General features: G+C 36.4%; 1 protein-coding gene across 24 annotated transcripts in view; it reads left to right on the forward strand.

Annotated features, from left to right (window-relative positions):
- The window catches only part of vps50 (VPS50 EARP/GARPII complex subunit), a 305,358-nt gene that overhangs the window by 253,981 nt on the left and 31,057 nt on the right, over nucleotides 1–20,320 (forward strand). For all 24 annotated transcript variants that reach the window (XR_015515668.2, XR_015515667.2, XR_015515669.2 and 21 more), the window contains 3 exon segments: nucleotides 3,438–3,586; nucleotides 13,153–13,249; nucleotides 15,382–15,540. Coding sequence is in view for 4 of the 24 variants with exons in the window: in NM_001365104.2 (NP_001352033.1) it covers nucleotides 3,438–3,586; nucleotides 13,153–13,249; nucleotides 15,382–15,540 (405 nt within the window). In the remaining 20 variants the exon portion in view is untranslated.

The raw sequence follows: 20,320 nt of genomic DNA on the forward strand, positions 1-20,320 counted from the left end.
TTCAATTCAAATTCCATTAGTGAAAAAAGTCCTTTAAAAAACTCATCTTGACTACGGCTGAATCTGAATCTGTTCCTAATCTGTTCAGATTTCTAAAATCAATGTAATGTTTTTTTCTCCCACCCACATTAATAACAGTTAAATGTATTAATGTAATACATTAAACGTAATTAAACATAAACCATGCTTGCAGACTGGGATGCATCTCTTTGCAATCTGCAGGGAAATGTCTACACATGTACAAAGCTGTATTATTAATTCATGTAGGATGTGATGCGTATCCACAAAGGCAGCGCTTCAGTAATAATCACATATAACCTGAATTGGTTTGTGTAAGGACATTGGGAAATAAGGCTTTGAATATTAATGGCAAAGATCAAATCGCATTGCGCTGTTGTGACATCCCAAACCAATTTTCATGTTTTGTGAGATGATTCCATACGGTCATAAAGGCTGTTTTCACACCACACAGATTGTTTGTTAAGTCTTTTGCCCATATTTAGTAAATAGTTTATAGTTTTCGATTAAAGTGTTCATCTGAAAGGAAAAGTTTGTTCAAAAAAAGTTCAATTACACGAGTCAATGTTTACAAAATGCTTTTCAACAGAGAATAAATCAAGGTAGAAAATACGTGGTTCCAGCAAAGTGATAACTGAATTTTTAATTTGGAGTGAATTATATTTTAACGAAGACTAAATGAAATGATTACTGTTTTATAATGTGCTGTTTGTGTTAATGCGCCATCTAAATGGGATTTCAGTTAGATTCAATTTGAGTAAATACACAGCATCATTTGTGAGTCATTTGGTCATGTCATGGTTTATTTTAGAGTAAAAGGACTCTTGAATATGGTAAATAAAGAGGTTTCAACTTACTAAACCTCTCCGCCAGGCACAGAATGATGGAAAACCACAGTGCTAATTTACATTTGGCCAAAGCATTAGCATTAGTTACTCATTAAATTCAATTTGTGGTTGTGTTTATGATGTGTTTGGTCTCATTTTACAGCTCATTGGCTCTTTCCTTTACTGTAACGCTAAACCTCTGAGGTTGTTCTCCACTTTCTGGTAATAAAAAGTAGATTTGACTTAATAGTGCAAAATGGAAAGGAAAGCTGGTTCCTTCTAAAATGTGTCCCTGCAGATCTTTCATAATGAAGTAGATTACGGTTAGTTTTTTGGTGAATGTTATGGTGTTGAAGTCTTGCTTGGGGTTAATAAGATTTCTTGAAGAAGAAATCTTGTCACTAAATTTTCAATATATTTGCGAAGTGGTTTTGTGTAATAGGATTACAATTTGAGGCAATTCACTGGATTTTATGATCAACATTTAAAACAATTAGCATATACCTGCACACTCACCGGCCACTTTATTAGGTACACCTTACTAGTACAGGGTTGGACCAAGCAGCAGCCTCCCTCTCTCCCTCGGGAAGCCAATACGGAAGTAACTAGCCATTCATCGACTCGCCTTGGGGGGCTGGCTCCACGAGGTCCAGGTGATTTCTTCTATGGTAAAATGGCAATTTTTACAGCTGATAAAAACATGTTTACAGCTTGGTACAAAAGATGGCTTTGGTGCATAATTAAGCCTGCATAATTAAGGGCGTGGCCACTTTAGTGACAGCTAGGTCTCGCTGCTCGCTGTTTCGTCACCTCAGCTGATTCCGGCTAATTGTAGCCGCTGAGCTCCTCATATACATAGTTTTTTGTTTTGGTTAATGGTTCAGTTGGTTCAGTTGCCTTTTGGAATTATGTCCTACAATTATCAGATGATAATTAGGCTAAACATTGTATTGATATTGTACACAGTCAAGCACATGTGGTCAGAACACAAGCGAGTCACAGGTAATAAAGTATTAAGCATTCTCCCTAAAGTCTGTCTAAGCCAGGTTCAAGCAAAATGCCAGCAGGTGTCTGTCTGTAGCTGTCTGTAGCTCCGCTCATTCTCCGCCTCTTTGCCCTTGTTTGGTATTCCGCCGTGGGTGGGATGACGGGCGAACAAAATGGCGATGATTGGCCACACCTACTTGTACCTTCTTTTGCAGTGTTCAGAAACCTATGGGTGACAAATACTACGTCCATATATTTTACAGCCTTTTGCCTTCAGAACTGCTTCATTCCCTTGTGGCATACAGTAGATTCAACAAGGTACTGGAAATATTCCGCAGAGATTTTGGTTCATATTGACATGATAGCATCTCGCAGTTGCTGCAGATTTGTCGGCTGCACATCCATGATGCGAATCTCCCGTTCCACCACATCCCAAAGGTGCTCTATTGGATTGAGTTCTGGTGACTGTGGAGGCCATTTGACTACAGTGAACTCATTCTCATGTTCAAGAAACCAGTCTGACATAATTCGCCTTTCACGTTATCCTACTGGAAGTAGACATCGGAGATTGGTAGACTGTGGTCATAAAGGGATGCTGATACAGATGTTTTGAATAATGAAATGTGAAGATAATTGAGACAACAATGTAACAATATGGTTTATTCGTGATCTTTAAGCCATCCACAGTGTTTTCCAATGGAATCTCATTATTTGTATCCATCTTATTGGTACATTTTAAGTGTGTTTTGATCATCGTTCAACGAGGAGTTGATTTAGAGGTGCGGTTTGGAGAGATTTTCCTGTTAAAAATCTTGTGTTTTCATAGTTCATAAGAAGGAAATCATATGAATTAAAACAAACCAGTGAATTTTCTGATAATACATAGTTTTGTTTTCTATGGGACAATCAAAACCCCCCAAAAAATATTCAATATTTGTACTTGTTGCTATCAAAAGTGTCTGTAAAACATCTGGTATCGCTCTAGTTTGATTGTCTCCAACAAACTTTTGCAGTTTCCTTAATTTAGATTGATTGGGGTGTTTTTGTAAGGATGTGAATCATGTATAAAAAAATAATAAACAAACTGCAAGCAAGAATAATTACAACAGAGCAAAGAAAAAAGTCTAATAAACAGTGCTTTGGAGTTTTCTGTACAGTCAACCCGTATTCAATTGAGTAATGATATGTAAAGTAACTCTTTAGTTTTCATTGTATTAATAAGTCAGTACAATTCGACCTCATTATGTGACCGAATGCGTCACACTCGCACAAACCCTTAAAACACATGTAAATGATAAAGTTTCACTCTGTTATGGTTATATGACTCCACAAATCTCATGTATTCTTTATTGTCAATCAACTATAATCCCTACGGAACGATGCATGTCCTGCGATATGACTGTTGCAGACATATACATTCGATATTCAATCTGAAACGATATATTGTGCAGCCCTAATAGTTATAATACATATCCATACATTTGCAAAGAGGCAACAGAATTGTGACCGTCAAAACAAATAGCTTGAATTGTACTGTACCTCATAATAATAATGATTATTTTAAATGAGACAGGATCCTTGTAAATGACTGTTGTTGTCCTGCAGGAGTCTGGTGGTGAGAACGCAGGTCCTCATGCATCTCCTGAAGAAAGGAAAGAGAAAGTTCCCAGTCCTCATCTGAGTCAGCTGGTTATCCTGACCGCCACCGACACGCTCTACGGCCTGGCTGAGAGAGTCGTCGCCACTGAATCACTGTAAGCTACTTCAAACCAGCTTGTATATGAGTTTACTGTGCTATAGGCTACATATGGACTAGCCTACTAGATTGACGCTTTCATTTTAGAAATAAATACTCAAAATATCTGTGACGATATTTATTTAATAGGTGATTCCTGTAGGTGCCAAATCAGTCAACAAAACAAAAAGGAATTCACACACCAAAGTTTAAATTTGAACAATTATGTTATGTAATGTGACAACAGAATGCTAAATATCTTGTTTTGGATTTACTTCAAATATTTGAGACTTTCTATGCTGTGTTAGCATGTTACTTTCAAAGTGGTGTTAGTGAGGCCAGCAGGGGACCCTCAACCTGTGGTCTTTGTGGGTCCTAACGCCCCAGTATAGTGAATGGGACTCTATACTGCTTAGGGAGCGCTGTTTTTTGGATGAGACGTTAAACCAAGGTCTTAACTCTCTGGTCGTAAAAATCCCAGGATGTCCTTCGAAAAAGAGTACAAATTTGCCAAATTTGCCAACTGGCCTTTCTCCATTATGGCGTCCTAACCATCCCCATATGATATTTGGCTTATCACTCTGTCTCCTCTCCACCAATCAGCTGGGGTGTGGTGTGCGGTCTGGCGCAAAATGGCTGCCGTCGTGTCATCCAGGTGGATGCTGCACACTGGTTGTGGATGAGGAAATTTCCCCCCAAAAATGTGTAAAGCGCTTTGAGTGTCCAGAAAAACTCTATAAATGTAAGAAATTAGTATTATGATTATTATTATTATACATTGATGGATTCTTCGTGTGTTTGTACTAAATACAGTTGAAGTCAGAATTATTAGCCCCTCTTAATTTTTTTTTCTTTTTTAAATATTTCCCAAATTATGTTTAATAGAGCAAGGAAATTTTCACAGTATTTCTGATAATATTTTTTCTTCTGGAGAAAGTCATATTTGTTTTATTTCAGCAAGAATAAAAGCTTTATTCTTATAATAAAAGTTTTAAAAAATTTTAAACACCATTTTAAAGTCAAAATTATTAGCCCCCTTAAGCTATCTATTTTTTTTCAATAGTCTACAAAACAAACCATCCTTATACAATGATTCACCTAATTACCCTAACCTGCCTAGTTACCCTAATTAACCTAGTTAAGCCTTTAAATGTCACTTTAAGCTGTATAGAAGTGTCTTGAAAAACATCTAAAATATTATTTACTGTCATCATGGCAAAGATAAAATCAATCAGTTATTAAAAATGACTATTATGTTTAGAAATGTGTTAAGAAAATCTTCTTTCTGTTAAACATAAATTGGAGAAAAAAATAAACAAACAGTGGGGCTATTCTGGGCTAATTTATATATATATATATATATATATATATATATATATATATATATATATATATATATATATAATATTGTAAAACATTAGTATTTTTAATACAGTTTCGAACAGAAATCATTCAAATTTATAGTAATTTGTATAGTAATTTAATTCAAATTAAAACTTACTTTTTCCAGGATTTTTTTTTTTTCAGAATTTTATATTGGTATTCAACATGTTTCTGAATGAATATATATAATATTGTAAAAATTAGTATTTTTAATACAGTTTTGCACAGCAATCATTCAAATGTATAGTAATTTGTATAGTAATTTAATTCAAATTAAAACTTACTTTTTCCAGGATTTATTTATTTATTTTTTCAGAATTTTATATTGGTATTCAACATGTTTCTGAATGAATATATATAATATTGTAAAACATTATTTTTTTTAATACAGTTTTGCACAGAAATCATTCAAATGTATAGTAATTTGTATAGTAATTTAATTCAAATTAAAACTTACTTTTTCCAGGATTTATTTATTTATTTTTTCAGAATTTTATATTGGTATTCAACATGTTTCTGAATGAATATATATAATATTGTAAAACATTATTTTTTTTAATACAGTTTTGCACAGAAATCATTCAAATATATAGTAATTTGTATAGTAATTTAATTCAAATTAAAACTTACTTTTTCCAGGATTTTTTTTTCTTTTTTTTTTCAGAATTTTATATTGGTATTCAACATGTTTCTGAATGAAAGTATTTTTACTGCCAATTTGAAAGTGAAGATATAAAAACAATTTTAACTGAACTATTTCTTTAACGTGGGTTATCAAAAAATGAGTGAAGGCCAGATAGATGCTGTCTGCATCTTACTGTACATATGTGTGAGTGTCGTCTCTGTAGCAGGAGCACACAAATGAACACATTTACATGAAAAAGCTGCTCGACGTTTATCTTATGATCCAGCTTTACTGTTGCTAGGTGATGAAGATCTAACCCCAGCAGCCCTTTCAACTGAGCCCGTCTAACCCAATCAGTGGTATCGTGCCAGTTGTTATCTAATCAGCGAACCCCATTAAGCCTTTCTTTCCTCCTGATGAGTCTGCAGAGGTGGGCTGAACCGCTTTGGCAACAGCCCGGCAACTTCATTTCATTATGTGACGTGACACCGCAGGGGAAAAGCTACCTGAAGAATCCCGAAGAGCCAGTTGTCAGGCCTCCAAACCATATCTTACCTTTCAGTCCTCCTTTTCTGACCTTTCTGCTGTTCGACTGATTCTTCAGCAAGACTTTAAGCCTTTGTGCAACAGAAGGGAAAACTCCCTTACAAGTTCACATAGAGAGAGTTGCAGCTTCTCCCTATAGATGCTTTGCTCGCTTCCAGATGGTGTTCGGTTTGTGCCAAGTACTTTGCAGGAGAACCGTTTCAAAGGCTCACGTTTACATCAGTGTGTTTTTTTTTTACATTGGAATTTAGCTTAGTTTATCTGTTTACAGGTTCAATGCACAGTAAATAACATTACATTATAATGTGGCAAAATTAGCCAAGAGTTTCTATTTTTAATTTGTAGACCCTTGACAGAATGTTTAAAAAGTCACTTCTAAAAATAGGAAGAAAGCATAATAACTCAAAAAACAGCTATCATATACAGATTAATAAAAATGATTAGCCCTTCTGTGAATTTTTATTTCTTTTTTTAATATTTCCCAAGTGATGTTTAAAGAGAGCAAGGATTTTTTTCACAGTATTGCCTATAATACCTTTTTTAAGTTTAGGTTTGTATTTTTCACAATAAGGTAGAGTGGATATTTTATTTAAGTGGCAACATCCCACTATCCTTCGTCAAGCCAATACAGAAGTTACTGAAACGTTTTACATTTTTTAATTTTATTTTACCCTGTCATATAAAAACATAAGCATTTGTTTGAGGTCATAGAACACATTTTTATGTGCAGTTTTCCCCCAGTCCGTTTGTAAAACAACACTGCCGCAGGACTGGATGACAGAAACGAAGGTAGTTTCTGATGATTTCACTCACCCAAAAAAAGCTGTTTACACGATTTGATTAATATCATAGTATCCAAATACTTTATAAATAATATTTCAGAACTGTTTATTTATTTATTTTTTTTAGGATATATCCAAAATCTTTTTTTCTTTTAGAAATGCCTTTGTAAAATGAAAGTTTATAATGGCTTGAAACGGTTTAATTTATGTATTGCATATACCTTGTTATAGCTTGTGTTTGTTTTATTTTGGTTTATTTGTTTAATGTGATTTTATTATATCCAATATTTATAATTCCTTAAATAATGTCAAAATAGCTTGGGTCATTTTATCTAAATTACTGACACTATTGTGTTTAGCCTACAAAAGTGGACACATAATTAGTAAAGTTTTATGTCTTTCTGTTGTATTCATATTTTGAGTTATCTCCAAAAGAAAGACAGAAACTTAGCCGCTCACGGCATCAACAGAGCTTCGTCCAGTCTTTTACACACATGCATATAAACGTGCATGTTTCATGTACAAACACACCATTTAAACTTGACAAAAACTCTTGACAGCTGAATGTTACCAGCTGCTGTGTCTTTAATATGGTGTAAAGATTATTATGCGTTATTGAAACATAAAGGAGGGGATGCTGCAAAGAAATATTACGTATAAATTAAAACTACTTTTCTGTTTTATGCAACAGCCTTACATTTAAAAGGGGAAACATAAGGGCGATCATAAGCAAAAGACCCCTAGTTTATAAGGTGATTTACGGATTAGCATATCTTAAACTGACCAGCTCTGCGTTTTTCTATCCCTTATGTTTTTTTTTTCTTTTTTGCCGCATGTACTCCTGTGAGATCGGATAACTAGTGTAATGGCAGGATGCCATCTTTTTCAGACTCGGGCAAACTCTGCCTCCTCTTTCACTCCACCCCGAAGCCCCAGCTGGCCCTCTTTGGCCCAAAGTATTTGGTGGGCCAAAAAGGCCGGCCACTGGCCCGGAGGAAGCCCTGCTTTGGCCCGATCAGACAGCGAAAGTGACAGTGGAAACACTACTGGCCCTGGCTCACCCAGGCATGCTCGCTTTAGGCGCAATAGTGGAAACTCGGATATTTATGCTTTTTACCCCTTTGTCATTGTTTGGTTAGCTCTAATTGCAGCGATAATGAGCGAATGAAATGGCGACAGTTGGCCACGCCCACTTATAGCTTCATTTTTGTTCTTCAGAAACCTATGGGTGACGTGACGGATACTACATCCATATCTTTTACAGTCTATGATATTAATCAACGTTCCTCAAGATTGTAAATGCACCCAAATATATCCATAGACTCATTTTTATTAGTGGACCCTTAGCCAGATGTTAAATGATATACCAACAAAATACAGTTGTATTATTATTTATTATATGCATATTTATATTTGTTTTAATAAAAACAAGTGAAGATTTGTCCACGTGTTGGGTTTTGGAGAGGTATTTGTCACCATATGGACCATAACAACACGACGTGTGTTTGGATATAACTCTTTTTTTTTCTTTTTTTTTCTTTTTTTTTTTTCATTATTAGTGTTCATTTGTTAGTTTGCTGGAAATTAGAACTGAATTTATAAATAGTTTTGAAACAAATCTTTGCACTTAACTGAAATTTGAATGAAATTAAACATTGAATTAATTTTTAATTTTTAATTAATTTTGAATTAATTTTTTTTTACTTTAATTTTGAATGAAATTAAAGGCTAATGGATGTCTTTAGTGGAGTGTGTACAACACCATTTCTTTATCCACGAAAGTAAAGGAGTAAAGTAAAGAGAAAGAAAAGAGGCCGAATGGAGGAGGCTCATTCTTTATCCTCGGGCTGCAGATGGTTTGTTTAACTGTTTGCTCACAAGTGAAGTGTTCAGTTTTTCCACTTACAAAGTCCGCCATGTAAATAGCAAATGCACCATGGCATGATGCAACTGACTCTTAAAGAGAATAGGAGATTAGTGGTTTAATGCACAATATGCTTAAAACACACCATAAGAGAATATGTACAACCTTGTTAGACCATGTCCCGAGGCGCAAACTGTATTTTTCCATCCTTAAAATAGCAAAAGTGGATTCGGACATGGCCTTAATGCTTTTGTGCCATGTGCTTTAGACTTTGTGCCTAGATTGTTAAAATAGAGCCCAATAGTTTTAACAACTCATTTCTAAAAACCGATTTCTTTTGTCTTTGCCATGATGACACTACATAATATTTTACTTGATATTATTAAAGATACTATTATTCAGCTTAAAATGTCATTTAAAGACTTATCTAGGTTAATTAGGATAATTGGGCAAGTCAGGGTAATTAGGCATATCATGACAAATGGTTTGTTCTGTACACTGTAAAAAATAAATTGTTGAGAAAACATAAAAAACAAAGCAACTTGATGCAGTAAGAACTGTTTTTAGTTCTTCTCAGTGACAATATTTTGTTCAGCTAACATAATTTTGTTTATTCATGCAATGTTGATTATTGTATTTTACTAATAAAGATATTCGTGTCACATCAACTGAAGCAACAGTTACTGCTATTTTTTATCTGTTTCGTAGATTAATTTTTTCAAATCTTCTAAATAAGTAATCCTTAGCATATCATCGGGCGAGGCAGTGGCGCAGTAGGTAGTGCTGTCGCCTCACAGCAAGAAGGTCGCTGGTTCGAACCTCGGCTCAGTTGGCGTTGCTGTGTGGAGTTTGCATGTTCTCCTTGCCTTCGCGTGGGTTTCCTCCGGGTGCTCCGGTTTCCCCCACAGTCCAAATTCATGCGGTACAGGTGAATTGGGTAGGCTAAATTGTCCGTACTGTATGAGTGTGTGAATGTGTGTGTGGATGTTTCCCAGAGATGGGTTGCGGCCGGAAGGGCATTCGCTGCGTAAAAACTTGCTGGATAAGTTGGCGGTTCATTCTGCTGTGGCGACCCCTAATTAATAAAGGGACTAAACCAACAAGGCAATGAATGTATAAATGAATAGCATATCATCCTGTTTTTAATCATTCTACTTATAAATTACCAACACAAACTTACTACTTTTCCAATTTATTTCCATTGAAAGCTACAGATAAACAAGCTTTAGATCAGAAAATTCTACAATCCACAAATGCTTGTAAATATTTTCAAAAGAAAAAGTGCTCCAAATCACAAACTTCACCGTATACAAGGGGCTTGCTTAAGGGGCTAATAATATTGACTCTAAAGTGGTTTTTAAAAAATCTAAACTTTTGTTCAGGCTTTTATTCTAGATGGAATATAACAAATAAGACTTTCTCCAGAAGAAAAAAGTGTTATAAGAAATACTGTGAAAAATTCCTTGCTCTGTTAAACATCATTTTGGGAAATATTTGAAAAAAAAATGCATAATGTTGGAAATTGCTCTGCAGCTGATGCATAAAACCGCGACCACATAGAGCCATCAAAGCACTGGAGAACTCGTTCTCAGAATGCACTAAAAACCACATCGTTTTTTTTTTTTTTTTTTCATTCTTGTGAAGGTTAGTGGCAGTGCAACCTTTTATTTGGCCCTCCATTCTCCCTCCACACTTCCTTTCTTAATGGAATAATCAATGAAGGCTGCGGAGTCGAGCAGAGAGCAGGCGTGAGGGTGTGAAAGATAAGCGACAAAACAGGCTCTCTTGTTACTTCAGAGTGCTGTATTTACACAAGCGTAACCGTACAGCCATAAATTATAACCTGTTCCATATACACTGTTGAGACAACAGTCCGCAGAGTATTAAAATGGCAAACAATGGGCCAAAAACGAGTGACCTTTTAGTCACTTAAAAATCAAGCTCTGCGTCTTTTTACCTCCCACATAAATGCTTCCTGTTTAGATGTAATTTGCTTCTGCTGTGATGGTGATGCTCTTGCTTCACTGATTACCCGCAGGTTTAAACGACTGCTTTAATTAAACATTCTCGGCAAACATGTTGTTGGTTGTTTGTCAGGACTCGGCGATAAGGATATAACCTTTCAAGTTTATTTTGATCTTTATTTTTGTTTGTTTGTTTTAATTTTGAAAGGACGCCTCCATTTGGCCAAAATGTGTGTTATAATTAATTGGTTATCCTGCTTATTTCATGCATGTGTGACTTGTCATTCACTCATTTATTCATTTTCCTTTGGCTTAGTGCATTATTTATCAGGGGTCGTCACAGAGGAATTAACCACCAACTATTCCGGCATATGTTTTATGCAGCGGATGCTCTTCCAGCCGCAACCCACAACTGAGAAACACCCATACACACTCATTCACACTCGTATGGCCAATTTACTCAATTTACCTTTAGCGCATGTCTTTAGACTTTGGACTTGAACCAGCGACCTTCTTGTTGTAAGACAACAGTTCTAACCACTGAGCCACCATCCCGCTTGTTACTTTTCAGTCTTCAGTATACTCTAGCTTTACACATTTTGCTGTAGTGTACATTAGGGGATAAAGCAAATATTTGGACCAGACCTGCTTGATGAACTCTTCTATCAGTATGTGGTCTGCAATTGGCATTAATTATCTGTGGAGAAGGCTAAAAGTCTTCATGAGCGTGTCACTTGTGCTCATTCATTGGCAGTAGGAGGAAACAGTGATTTCTAATTACCTCTTCTTTCTGTTAAAGAGCCTGTTTTTTGTTTTAATGCATCTTTTTGTTTTGATTCCTAATTCGGTTGATTTGCTCAGACAACAAGAAATAATTGTAGGATCATGTGAGGCGTCTTTGTTTTTCAAATTATGACTTTTGAAATCATGACACCAGAAAAAAATCTATTCAATGAAATGGTAATATACTATCTGAATATTGCAGAGTCTTTAAACTTGTTTTTACCCTGTGGTGTCTTTTGTGTCTATTTATCTTTTGTGTTATTTTTTTATTGCATTATAACACAAATACAATAAGGTAAAATTCCATCAACAACTTTCATCTACATATACAGAACAGAGCACAAATAATAATCTAATCAATAAGGCAGCTAGCTCTCTGCAACTCTCACATGGTCGCCCACTGAAGCTAAGCAGGGAAACATGGGAAAGCTTGGCCACCACCAGAAGTGGTGTTAGTGAGACCAGCAGGGGGCACCCAACCTGTGGTTTGTGTGGGTCCTATTGCCCCAGTATAGTGAACGGGACTCTATACTGCTCAGTGAGTGCCGTCTTTCTGATGAGACATAAAACCGAGGTCCTGACTCTGTGGTCGTTAAAAATCTCAGAATGTCCTTTGAAAAAGAGGAGGGGTTTTAGGCAGGAAAGCTTGACACGCGTAACAGTAGCTAAGAAGGTCAGGGCTTAGCGAAGGGTTCAATTAACGTATAACCAATGTAATCTGAGGTAACTATAATGTAACACAATGTAGCTTGTACAAATGTATAACCTAATGATGGCAGTACTTTTTTATTCATTCATTTTCTTGTCGGCTTAGTCCCTTTATTAATCTGGGGTCAAGAACATGCAAACTCCACACAGAAACGCCAACTGAGCCGAGGATCGAACCAGCGACCCAGCGATGTTCTTGCTGTGAGGCGAAAATGCTACCCACTGCCCTACTTATTTATTTTATTTTACTTATTTATTTTGTATTATTTTTCTTATTTTATTTTTTTAATTTTACATGTTTATTATATTTTTTTTATTTATTCGTCTTTCTATCCATTTGTTCATCTGTCTGTCTGCCTGTCTGTCCATCTGTCTGTTCATCTTTTCTATTTTATTTTGCTTATTTATTTTGTATTATTTGTCTTATTTTATTTTTTAAATGTAACATTTTTATCATATATGTTTATTTATTCCCTCATCTCTAAAGGGTTAGATTGTTGTGGAATGGGGTTGTTCTTGAAAACAATAATACTAAAATGTTTTTTTTAACATAAAACAATGAAGTTTTGCCCTGCAAACTCAAGAATTGTGTTGTTTCAACTTATTTTAGATAAGTAGTTTGAACAAACAGCAAACATCATTTTTCGAGTGTATCGAAAAAAAATAACACAGAGTGAGTCTTTTTATAGTTACTGCAACTCTTAATGTAGCAATCTTTATATCCAGCTCTCCATCTCTCTTTATAGACTGTATTTGAAAATAAAATGAATGCTGACAAATGTAAGCCTCGAACTTAGTTGCCACATCATACTTTTTCCCCGCTAGTGTAACACAGCACAGCCTGTTCCCTGTGGGTAACCAACATGTTGTGATTGTGTGTCACTGCAAACCTCCAGAAAATGCTCTGATTTGGCGTTTTCTTTCCTGCAGAGTTTTTCTAGCGGAGCAGTTTGAGTTTCTTCAGCCTCATCTGGACACCATGATGCCTTCAGCCAAGAAGCCGTTCCTGCAGCAGTTCTACTCACAGGTCAGTTTTCAGCGCTCTGACCTTTAGTTCAGTCTTTCTGTCTGCAGGGCGGCTTTTAAATGTCCAGCGTCTGTTACAGGATTCAGATTGATTATTGGTGAGCTCTGCTCTTTGAGACCTGACATTTTATGACATCACAAATTTAATTACCAATTAATGAACTAGAGCAACATTCCATCCATCCATTCATCTGTCTGTCATTTATTTTCTATCCGTCTGTCTATCTGTCATCTGTATGTCCGTCCATTTGTCTGTCTGTCTGTCTGTCTGTTCATCTGTCTATCTGTCTGTCCATCCTTCTATCCGTCCATCCGTCTGTCTGTCTATCTATCTGTTTATCTGTCCGTCCGTCTGTCTTGCTGTCCGTCTGTTTATTTGTCTATCCGTATGTCTGTCCATCCCTGTCTATCTGTCTGTCTGTCCGTCTGTCTGTCTGTCCATCTGTCTGTCTCACTATCTATCTATCTATCTATCTATCTATCTATCTATCTATCTATCTATCTATCTATCTATCTATCTATCTATCTATCTATCTATCTATCTATCTATCTATCTATCTATATATCTGTCTGTCTGTCTGTCTGTCCGTCCATCCGTCCGTCCATTTATCCATTTTCTCTGTCTGTTCTTCTTTCTATCCATTTGTTCATCTTTCTGTTTATCTGTTTGACATTCTGTCTGTTTGTCTTTCTATCTATTTCTCCATCTGTTTGTCTGTCTGTTGGTCTGTCTGTCCGTCTGTCTATCAGTCTGTCTGTTCTTTTTTCCATCTATTTGGCCGTCTGTCTGTCTGTCTGTCCACCTGTCTGTTTGTCGTATCTGTGTCTATCCATTTATCTATTTATTTATCTATATGTTTGTCCATCTGTCTGTCTATATGTCTTTCCGTCTGTCTGTCCATCCCTATCTATCCGTCTGTCTGTCCATCACTGTCCATACGGCCGTCTGTCTGTCTGTCCATCTGTCTGTCTCACTATCTATCTATCTATCTATCTATCTATCTATCTATCTATCTATCTATCTATCTATCTATCTATCTATCTATCTATCTATCTATCTATCTATCTGTCTGTCTGTCTGTCTGTCTGTCTGTCTGTCTGTCTGTCTGTCTGTCTGTCTGTCTGTCTGTCTGTCTGTCTGTCTGTCTGTCTGTCTGTCTGTCCGTCCATCCGTCCGTCCATTTATCCATTTTCTCTGTCTGTTCTTCTTTCTATCCATTTTGTTCATCTTTCTGTTTATCTGTTTGACATTCTGTCTGTTTGTCTTTCTATCTATTTCTCCATCTGTTTGTCTGTCTGTTGGTCTGTCTGTCCGTCTGTCTATCAGTCTGTCTGTTCTTTTTTCCATCTATTTGGCCGTCTGTCTGTCTGTCTGTCCACCTGTCTGTTTGTCGTATCTGTGTCTATCCATTTATCTATTTATTTATCTATATGTTTGTCCATCTGTCTGTCTATATGTCTTTCCGTCTGTCTGTCCATCCCTATCTATCCGTCTGTCTGTCCATCACTGTCCATACGGCCGTCTGTCTGTCTGTCCATCTGTCTGTCTCACTATCTATCTATCTATCTATCTATCTATCTATCTATCTATCTATCTATCTATCTATCTATCTGTCTGTCTGTCTGTCTGTCTGTCTGTCTGTCTGTCTGTCTGTCTGTCTGTCTGTCTGTCTGTCTGTCTGTCTGTTCATCTTTCTGTTCGTCCGTCTGTCTGTCTGTCTGTCTGTCTGTCTGTCTGTCTATCTAATGCAGCAGACTGAAAATGCAAGCCTGTGCAACAAGTTTCACATGGATGCTGTGTTCTAAAGTTCAAGCTTGGTGAACTCTGTTCTGTGGAATGAATTTACATATTGTTCTATTAGTCCCTTTTGGAAATCACTTTAGATAAACACACCTGTCATATGATTCAATCTAAATAAATGCATGAACTCTGCATAAAGTAGTACATTTCAGGATTTACATTTCAACATGCAGTTTACGTTTCAAGCACAAGCCACTTTAAGGATGACTTTCACAACTTGTTAGTTTTTGGATAATCGACAGATACTAAACTGCATTTATCACTCCTGATGGCTGGCGGTTATGTATAGGAGCTCTTAATTTTGACCTTTTCCGCTGCTGTTTTCTCTACAGACTGTATCAACGGCCAGCGAGCTCCGCAAGCCCATTTACTGGATCGTGGCAGCCAAAGCCATAGATTATGAGCAGATGCTGCTGCTGATGGCTGGAGTGAAATGGGACATTAAAGAGATAATGTCACAGCACAACGTCTACGTGGATGTCCTTTTAAAGGTAATGTGTTTGTGTGCGCAGCGGTCTTTATGTGCAACGATAATGTGTTGTTCATTTTCACACTAGAGGAGAGAGCAGGTGGGAGAATATCAGTAGAGATTAGCCAACCTTTACTTCATCTATCCACCTTTTTTCCTACAGCTCCGTGATTTTTGGCGTGAACTATGTTGGCGTGAACTTCTGTTAAGCTGTGAGCAGTCAGTGAAGTGTTATTAAAAACTGGGGTGGTATTGTTCTGCTCACAGTTCATCAAAACAAATTTTACTATGCAATATTAAAGACATGTTAATGTGACTGTATTGTAAAGAATATACAGTGGGGGAAATACGTAGGGTTGTGTATCGTTTAGGGTTATTTCGATACCGTGGTGCTAAATCGATACTTTTAAAACAGTACCAGTGCCAAAACGGTGCCTAAACCGATACTTTTTAGCCACAAAATTATGACAAAAAAACAAAAAAAAACATTTTCAATCATTATAATTGAACAATATAAATATATCTTTATAATAAGTTTAAAGTAAACATCAATTCAGATTTAATTTTTTTTATTGCATTAATATTCTTTTGAATATTTCCTTTGGTCATTTGTTAGCATGAATGCCAGATTTGCATTATGCTATTAGCATTACATTAGCTTACTACTAACCTGTAGAAAAGCTGTCATTAAAATCAGTGAACACCTTTTTTCAGGGTTTAGGGCTTGTGACTACTTTTACATGGACATCAGTGATATAATGATTTGCCTTAATCTGAATGAGACAATAATATGATTCAGGGGGTTTACATGAGTTGCTTTCTGAATGTTACATTCATGATTCCCTGTTACATGTTATAGCACATAGATCCAGTAACGTCATCACGTCACCAGCCTATAAATGTTTCCTCCGCAGTTTGTGTTTGTGGTCTTTTAAGATCATCAAAAATCACTGTTTACGTGGTAGACTCTTGATCAGAGTATTGTCTTAATCATATTATAATCGCGGCGTAGCGCACACATGACAGATGACAGTATCACACCCCAGACGGGCACATTCTCATGTTATTTAAAATGAAACTATTCAGAGGGTGCTCTGTGGCGCGGCAGAAAATAAACAGTGTCCTGAGTCGAGGCTGGGCGACGCAGACAGCCGGCGACTTGTGAATTCTAAAATGCATGTCGCTGCATGGCGCGATGCTGTCCGTCGCTACGGTGTGCGTCGCAGAGCGGCGCTTTTGGTGTGCGACCTGCTTTAAGTTCTTGTTGCAACGCCAGTATCACCGGAGTTAGGCATTGAAATTCATATGCTGATTGCACCGGGTTTCGGTACCCAACCCTAGAAATAAGTATTGAATACGTAATGTTTTTTCATGGGAATAATATTTCCAAAGGAGCTGTTGACATGATTTTCAACCATATTTTGGTGAAAACCCAAACAAGACGAGCATAAAAATAAAAACAAAATAGAAAAATCTGACAAATTAGTTATGTGTAATAACAGCGAGGAAAGACACAAGGAGAAAGTACTGAACAACTGAAAGGTATTTAATACTTTATATAAAATAACAGCTTAAAGACGCTTCCCATATGGAGAATGAAGTCACATGCATTGCTCAGATGTGATTTGTTCACAGACGTCAACAGAGTGTAAAAATCTGGATTGTTCGGTGGGTCTCATCTATCAATTCTGATCTTTATTTTGTATTTTATATTGAATTCGAGTCAGGTGGTTGGCTGGGCCATTCTACTGCTTGATTTTCTTTGTCTGAGTGAGAGATTTCCTGGCTGTGTTTTGGATCATTATCTTGCTGAAATGTCCACCCTGGTTTCATCTTCATCTTTCTGGTATTGTAGATGTTGAACTGAAGCAGTTAATATTTACAATGAAGAAGGGCAGAGGGTTGGCGAAGACTGAGGGATTTCAGCTGCTGTGTGGCCTTTCGTTGCCTTTCTACACCTTCTTTTCTTCATGTGTTTTTTATGCGTTGTTTAATTTTATTATACATAACTTCATTTTTGAACTAATTTGTTTTTTTTTCTCTGCATATTTGGGCTTCTTTGGTTGTTACCAAAGAATTTCTTTTGTTTGTTTTTTATTTCATCTGAGAAAAATGGTGACATGTTCAATTCTTATATCATAAGAAAAAATAACATGGAGGGAAAACTCGAACTTGAAAGAGCTTTTGGCCACAGACACCAAACGTAAAATTAATTTTTTAATAGGTGAAAAATAAAACATACCTCTCACTTAGACTTTACTATGTGTATGCACTGTAAAAATCTTGCTACCGTAAACGTTTTAGTTGGATCAAATAAAATTTTTAGTCATCACAATTTACATCAGTTAAACTGACTAATAATATGAAGCTTCATTCATTCATTAATTCAATAGTTTTCCTTCGGCTTAATCCCTTATTTATCAGGGGTTGCCACAGTGGAATGAACCGCCACTATTTCGACTAATGATTTACACAGTTCACACCCTTCCAGCCCCAACCCAGTACTGGGAAACACCCATACAGTCTCGCATTCACACACTCACTGATACACTACGACCATATTTCTTTTACTAATCACTTACATCGCACATGTCTTTGGATTGTGGGGGAAACCAGAGCACCCAGAGGAAACCCATGGCAACACCAGGAGAACATGCAAACTCCATAAAGAAATGGCAACCGGCCCAGCCGGGACTTGAACCAGCGACCTTCTTGCTGTGAGGGGACATTGCTAACCACTGAGCCACTTTGCCGCCCCAATAAAAAGCTTTATATATCTAAAAAAAAAAATAGTTGAAACCTGATTAACTTATTGAAGTAAATTAATTCAATTCATTTATTAATTTTCTTTTTGGCTCAGTCCTTTTATTAATCAGGGGTCGCCACAGCGGAATGAACCGCTAACTTATCCAGCATATGTTTTACGCAGGGGATGGGCTTCCAGCCGCAACCCAACACACATGCACTACGGCCAGTTTAGCTTATTCAAGTCACCTGTACCGCATGTCTTTGGATTGTTGGGGAAACCGGAGCACCCGGAGGAAACCCACGCCAAATGCCCGGGGACTCGGACCAGCGACCTTCTTGCTGTGAGGCAATCGTGCTACCCGCTGCGCCACTGCGATTTCATCACTGAAGTAGATTAATGTAACATAAAATCATTTGTTGTCATAACTCTTTGTCATGACTTTTTGTTCTATCATATTTTTTACAGTGTTGATTGTTTGCACTGCAACCTTAGTATTTGATCTAATTTGTTTCAGTTATTTTGAACAGAAGTTTCCTGAACCAGAAATGCTTCCCACAATTTGGAACACAGTCAAAAGATTTCAGGTTCCTTTCAAAGCAATAATGACAGGTTTAAATGTTGTTGTTACAATTGTATCAATTGTCAAGGCTGAATCATATCCAATAATTGCAGATGCCTAAGCTGATTGGTTAAAAAAGTTTGGTAGAGCTTTAGTTTAAAGGCTCACCCCAAAATAAACATGACCTCTTTGTTTATACTCCTCATTTAAACAAATATTCCCAAATGATGTTTAACAGCTCACATTTTTTCACAGTATTTCCTATATATATTTATTCTTATGGAAAAAATCTTATTAGTTTTATTTTGGCTAGAATGAAAGCAGTTTTTTTTATTTATTTAAATACATTTATGGTTAATATTATTAGCCCCCTGCCCTGACTTGCCTAATTAACCAAGTTAAGCCGAGTAAAGCCTTTAAATGTCACTTTAAGCTAAATACTAATATCTTGAAAAATACATAGTCAAATGTTATGTGCTGTCATCATGGCAAAGATAATATAAATTAGTTATTAGAAATTAAATATTAAAGCTATTGTGTTTGGTAATGTCTGAAAACATCTTCTTTACATTAAACAGAACTTGTGGGAAAAAATATTCAGGTGGGCCTAATAATTCTGAATTCAACTGTATATGGACAAACAACTTTAAACAAGAAAGGGTTGAAACGAAATGCCATGAAATCACATCATATGACCTCTTTAAGGAAACTGTTGCGCCACAGGATTGCAGCTCGCTGCTGACAGATCCTGGAGCTTTACACACCTGACAGGATGCAGGATGATGGAAATGTGTGATGTCAGCATGTGTGTGTGTCTGAAGGTTATCCAGAGGTCTGAAGTTAAGGTTGACATGCTGCGTTTAACCGAGAGAGACAGTCGGCGACTCAAACGCTTTGTAAACACTCACTCATGATGCGCTTGAGATTATTGCTTGACTTCTCTGAGGAGATGGAGTTTCGGCTTCTGGGGTTTGATGAATTGTTTAATTAATGCATACTGAAGACAACATAATTAGCCTCCTATAAAATTTAAATCTTTTTAAAATATTTCTGAAGTGCTGTTTAACTGAACAAGGAACATTTTCAGAGTATTTCCTATATTTTTTTTTTTCAGGAGAAAGTCTTATTTCGTTATTCAATTCAATTCAATTCAGCTTTATTTGTATAGCACTTTTACAATGTAGATTGTGTCAAAGCAGCTTCACATAAATGGTCATAGTAACTGGAACAGAGTAGTTCAGTTTTTAGTGTTTAAGTTCAGTTCAGTTCAGTTTAGCTCAGTTCAGTGTGATTTAAAATCATTACTGAGAGTTCAAACACTGAAGAGCAAATTCATCGATACGTAGCTCTACTAATCCTGAACCATGCGAGCCAGTGGCGACAGCGGAGAATATTGTATGTGTTATTATGTATGTTATATTGTTTTCTTTTGATGAAAATGTCAGATTTCTATTAGTTTGGCTGGAATAAATAAAAAATAACAAGTCAAAATTG

Source organism: Danio rerio, chromosome 19 (assembly GCF_052040795.2).
Source record: "Danio rerio strain M-AB ecotype USA chromosome 19, GRCz13ab, whole genome shotgun sequence".
NCBI classification, from domain to species: Eukaryota; Metazoa; Chordata; class Actinopteri; order Cypriniformes; family Danionidae; genus Danio; species Danio rerio.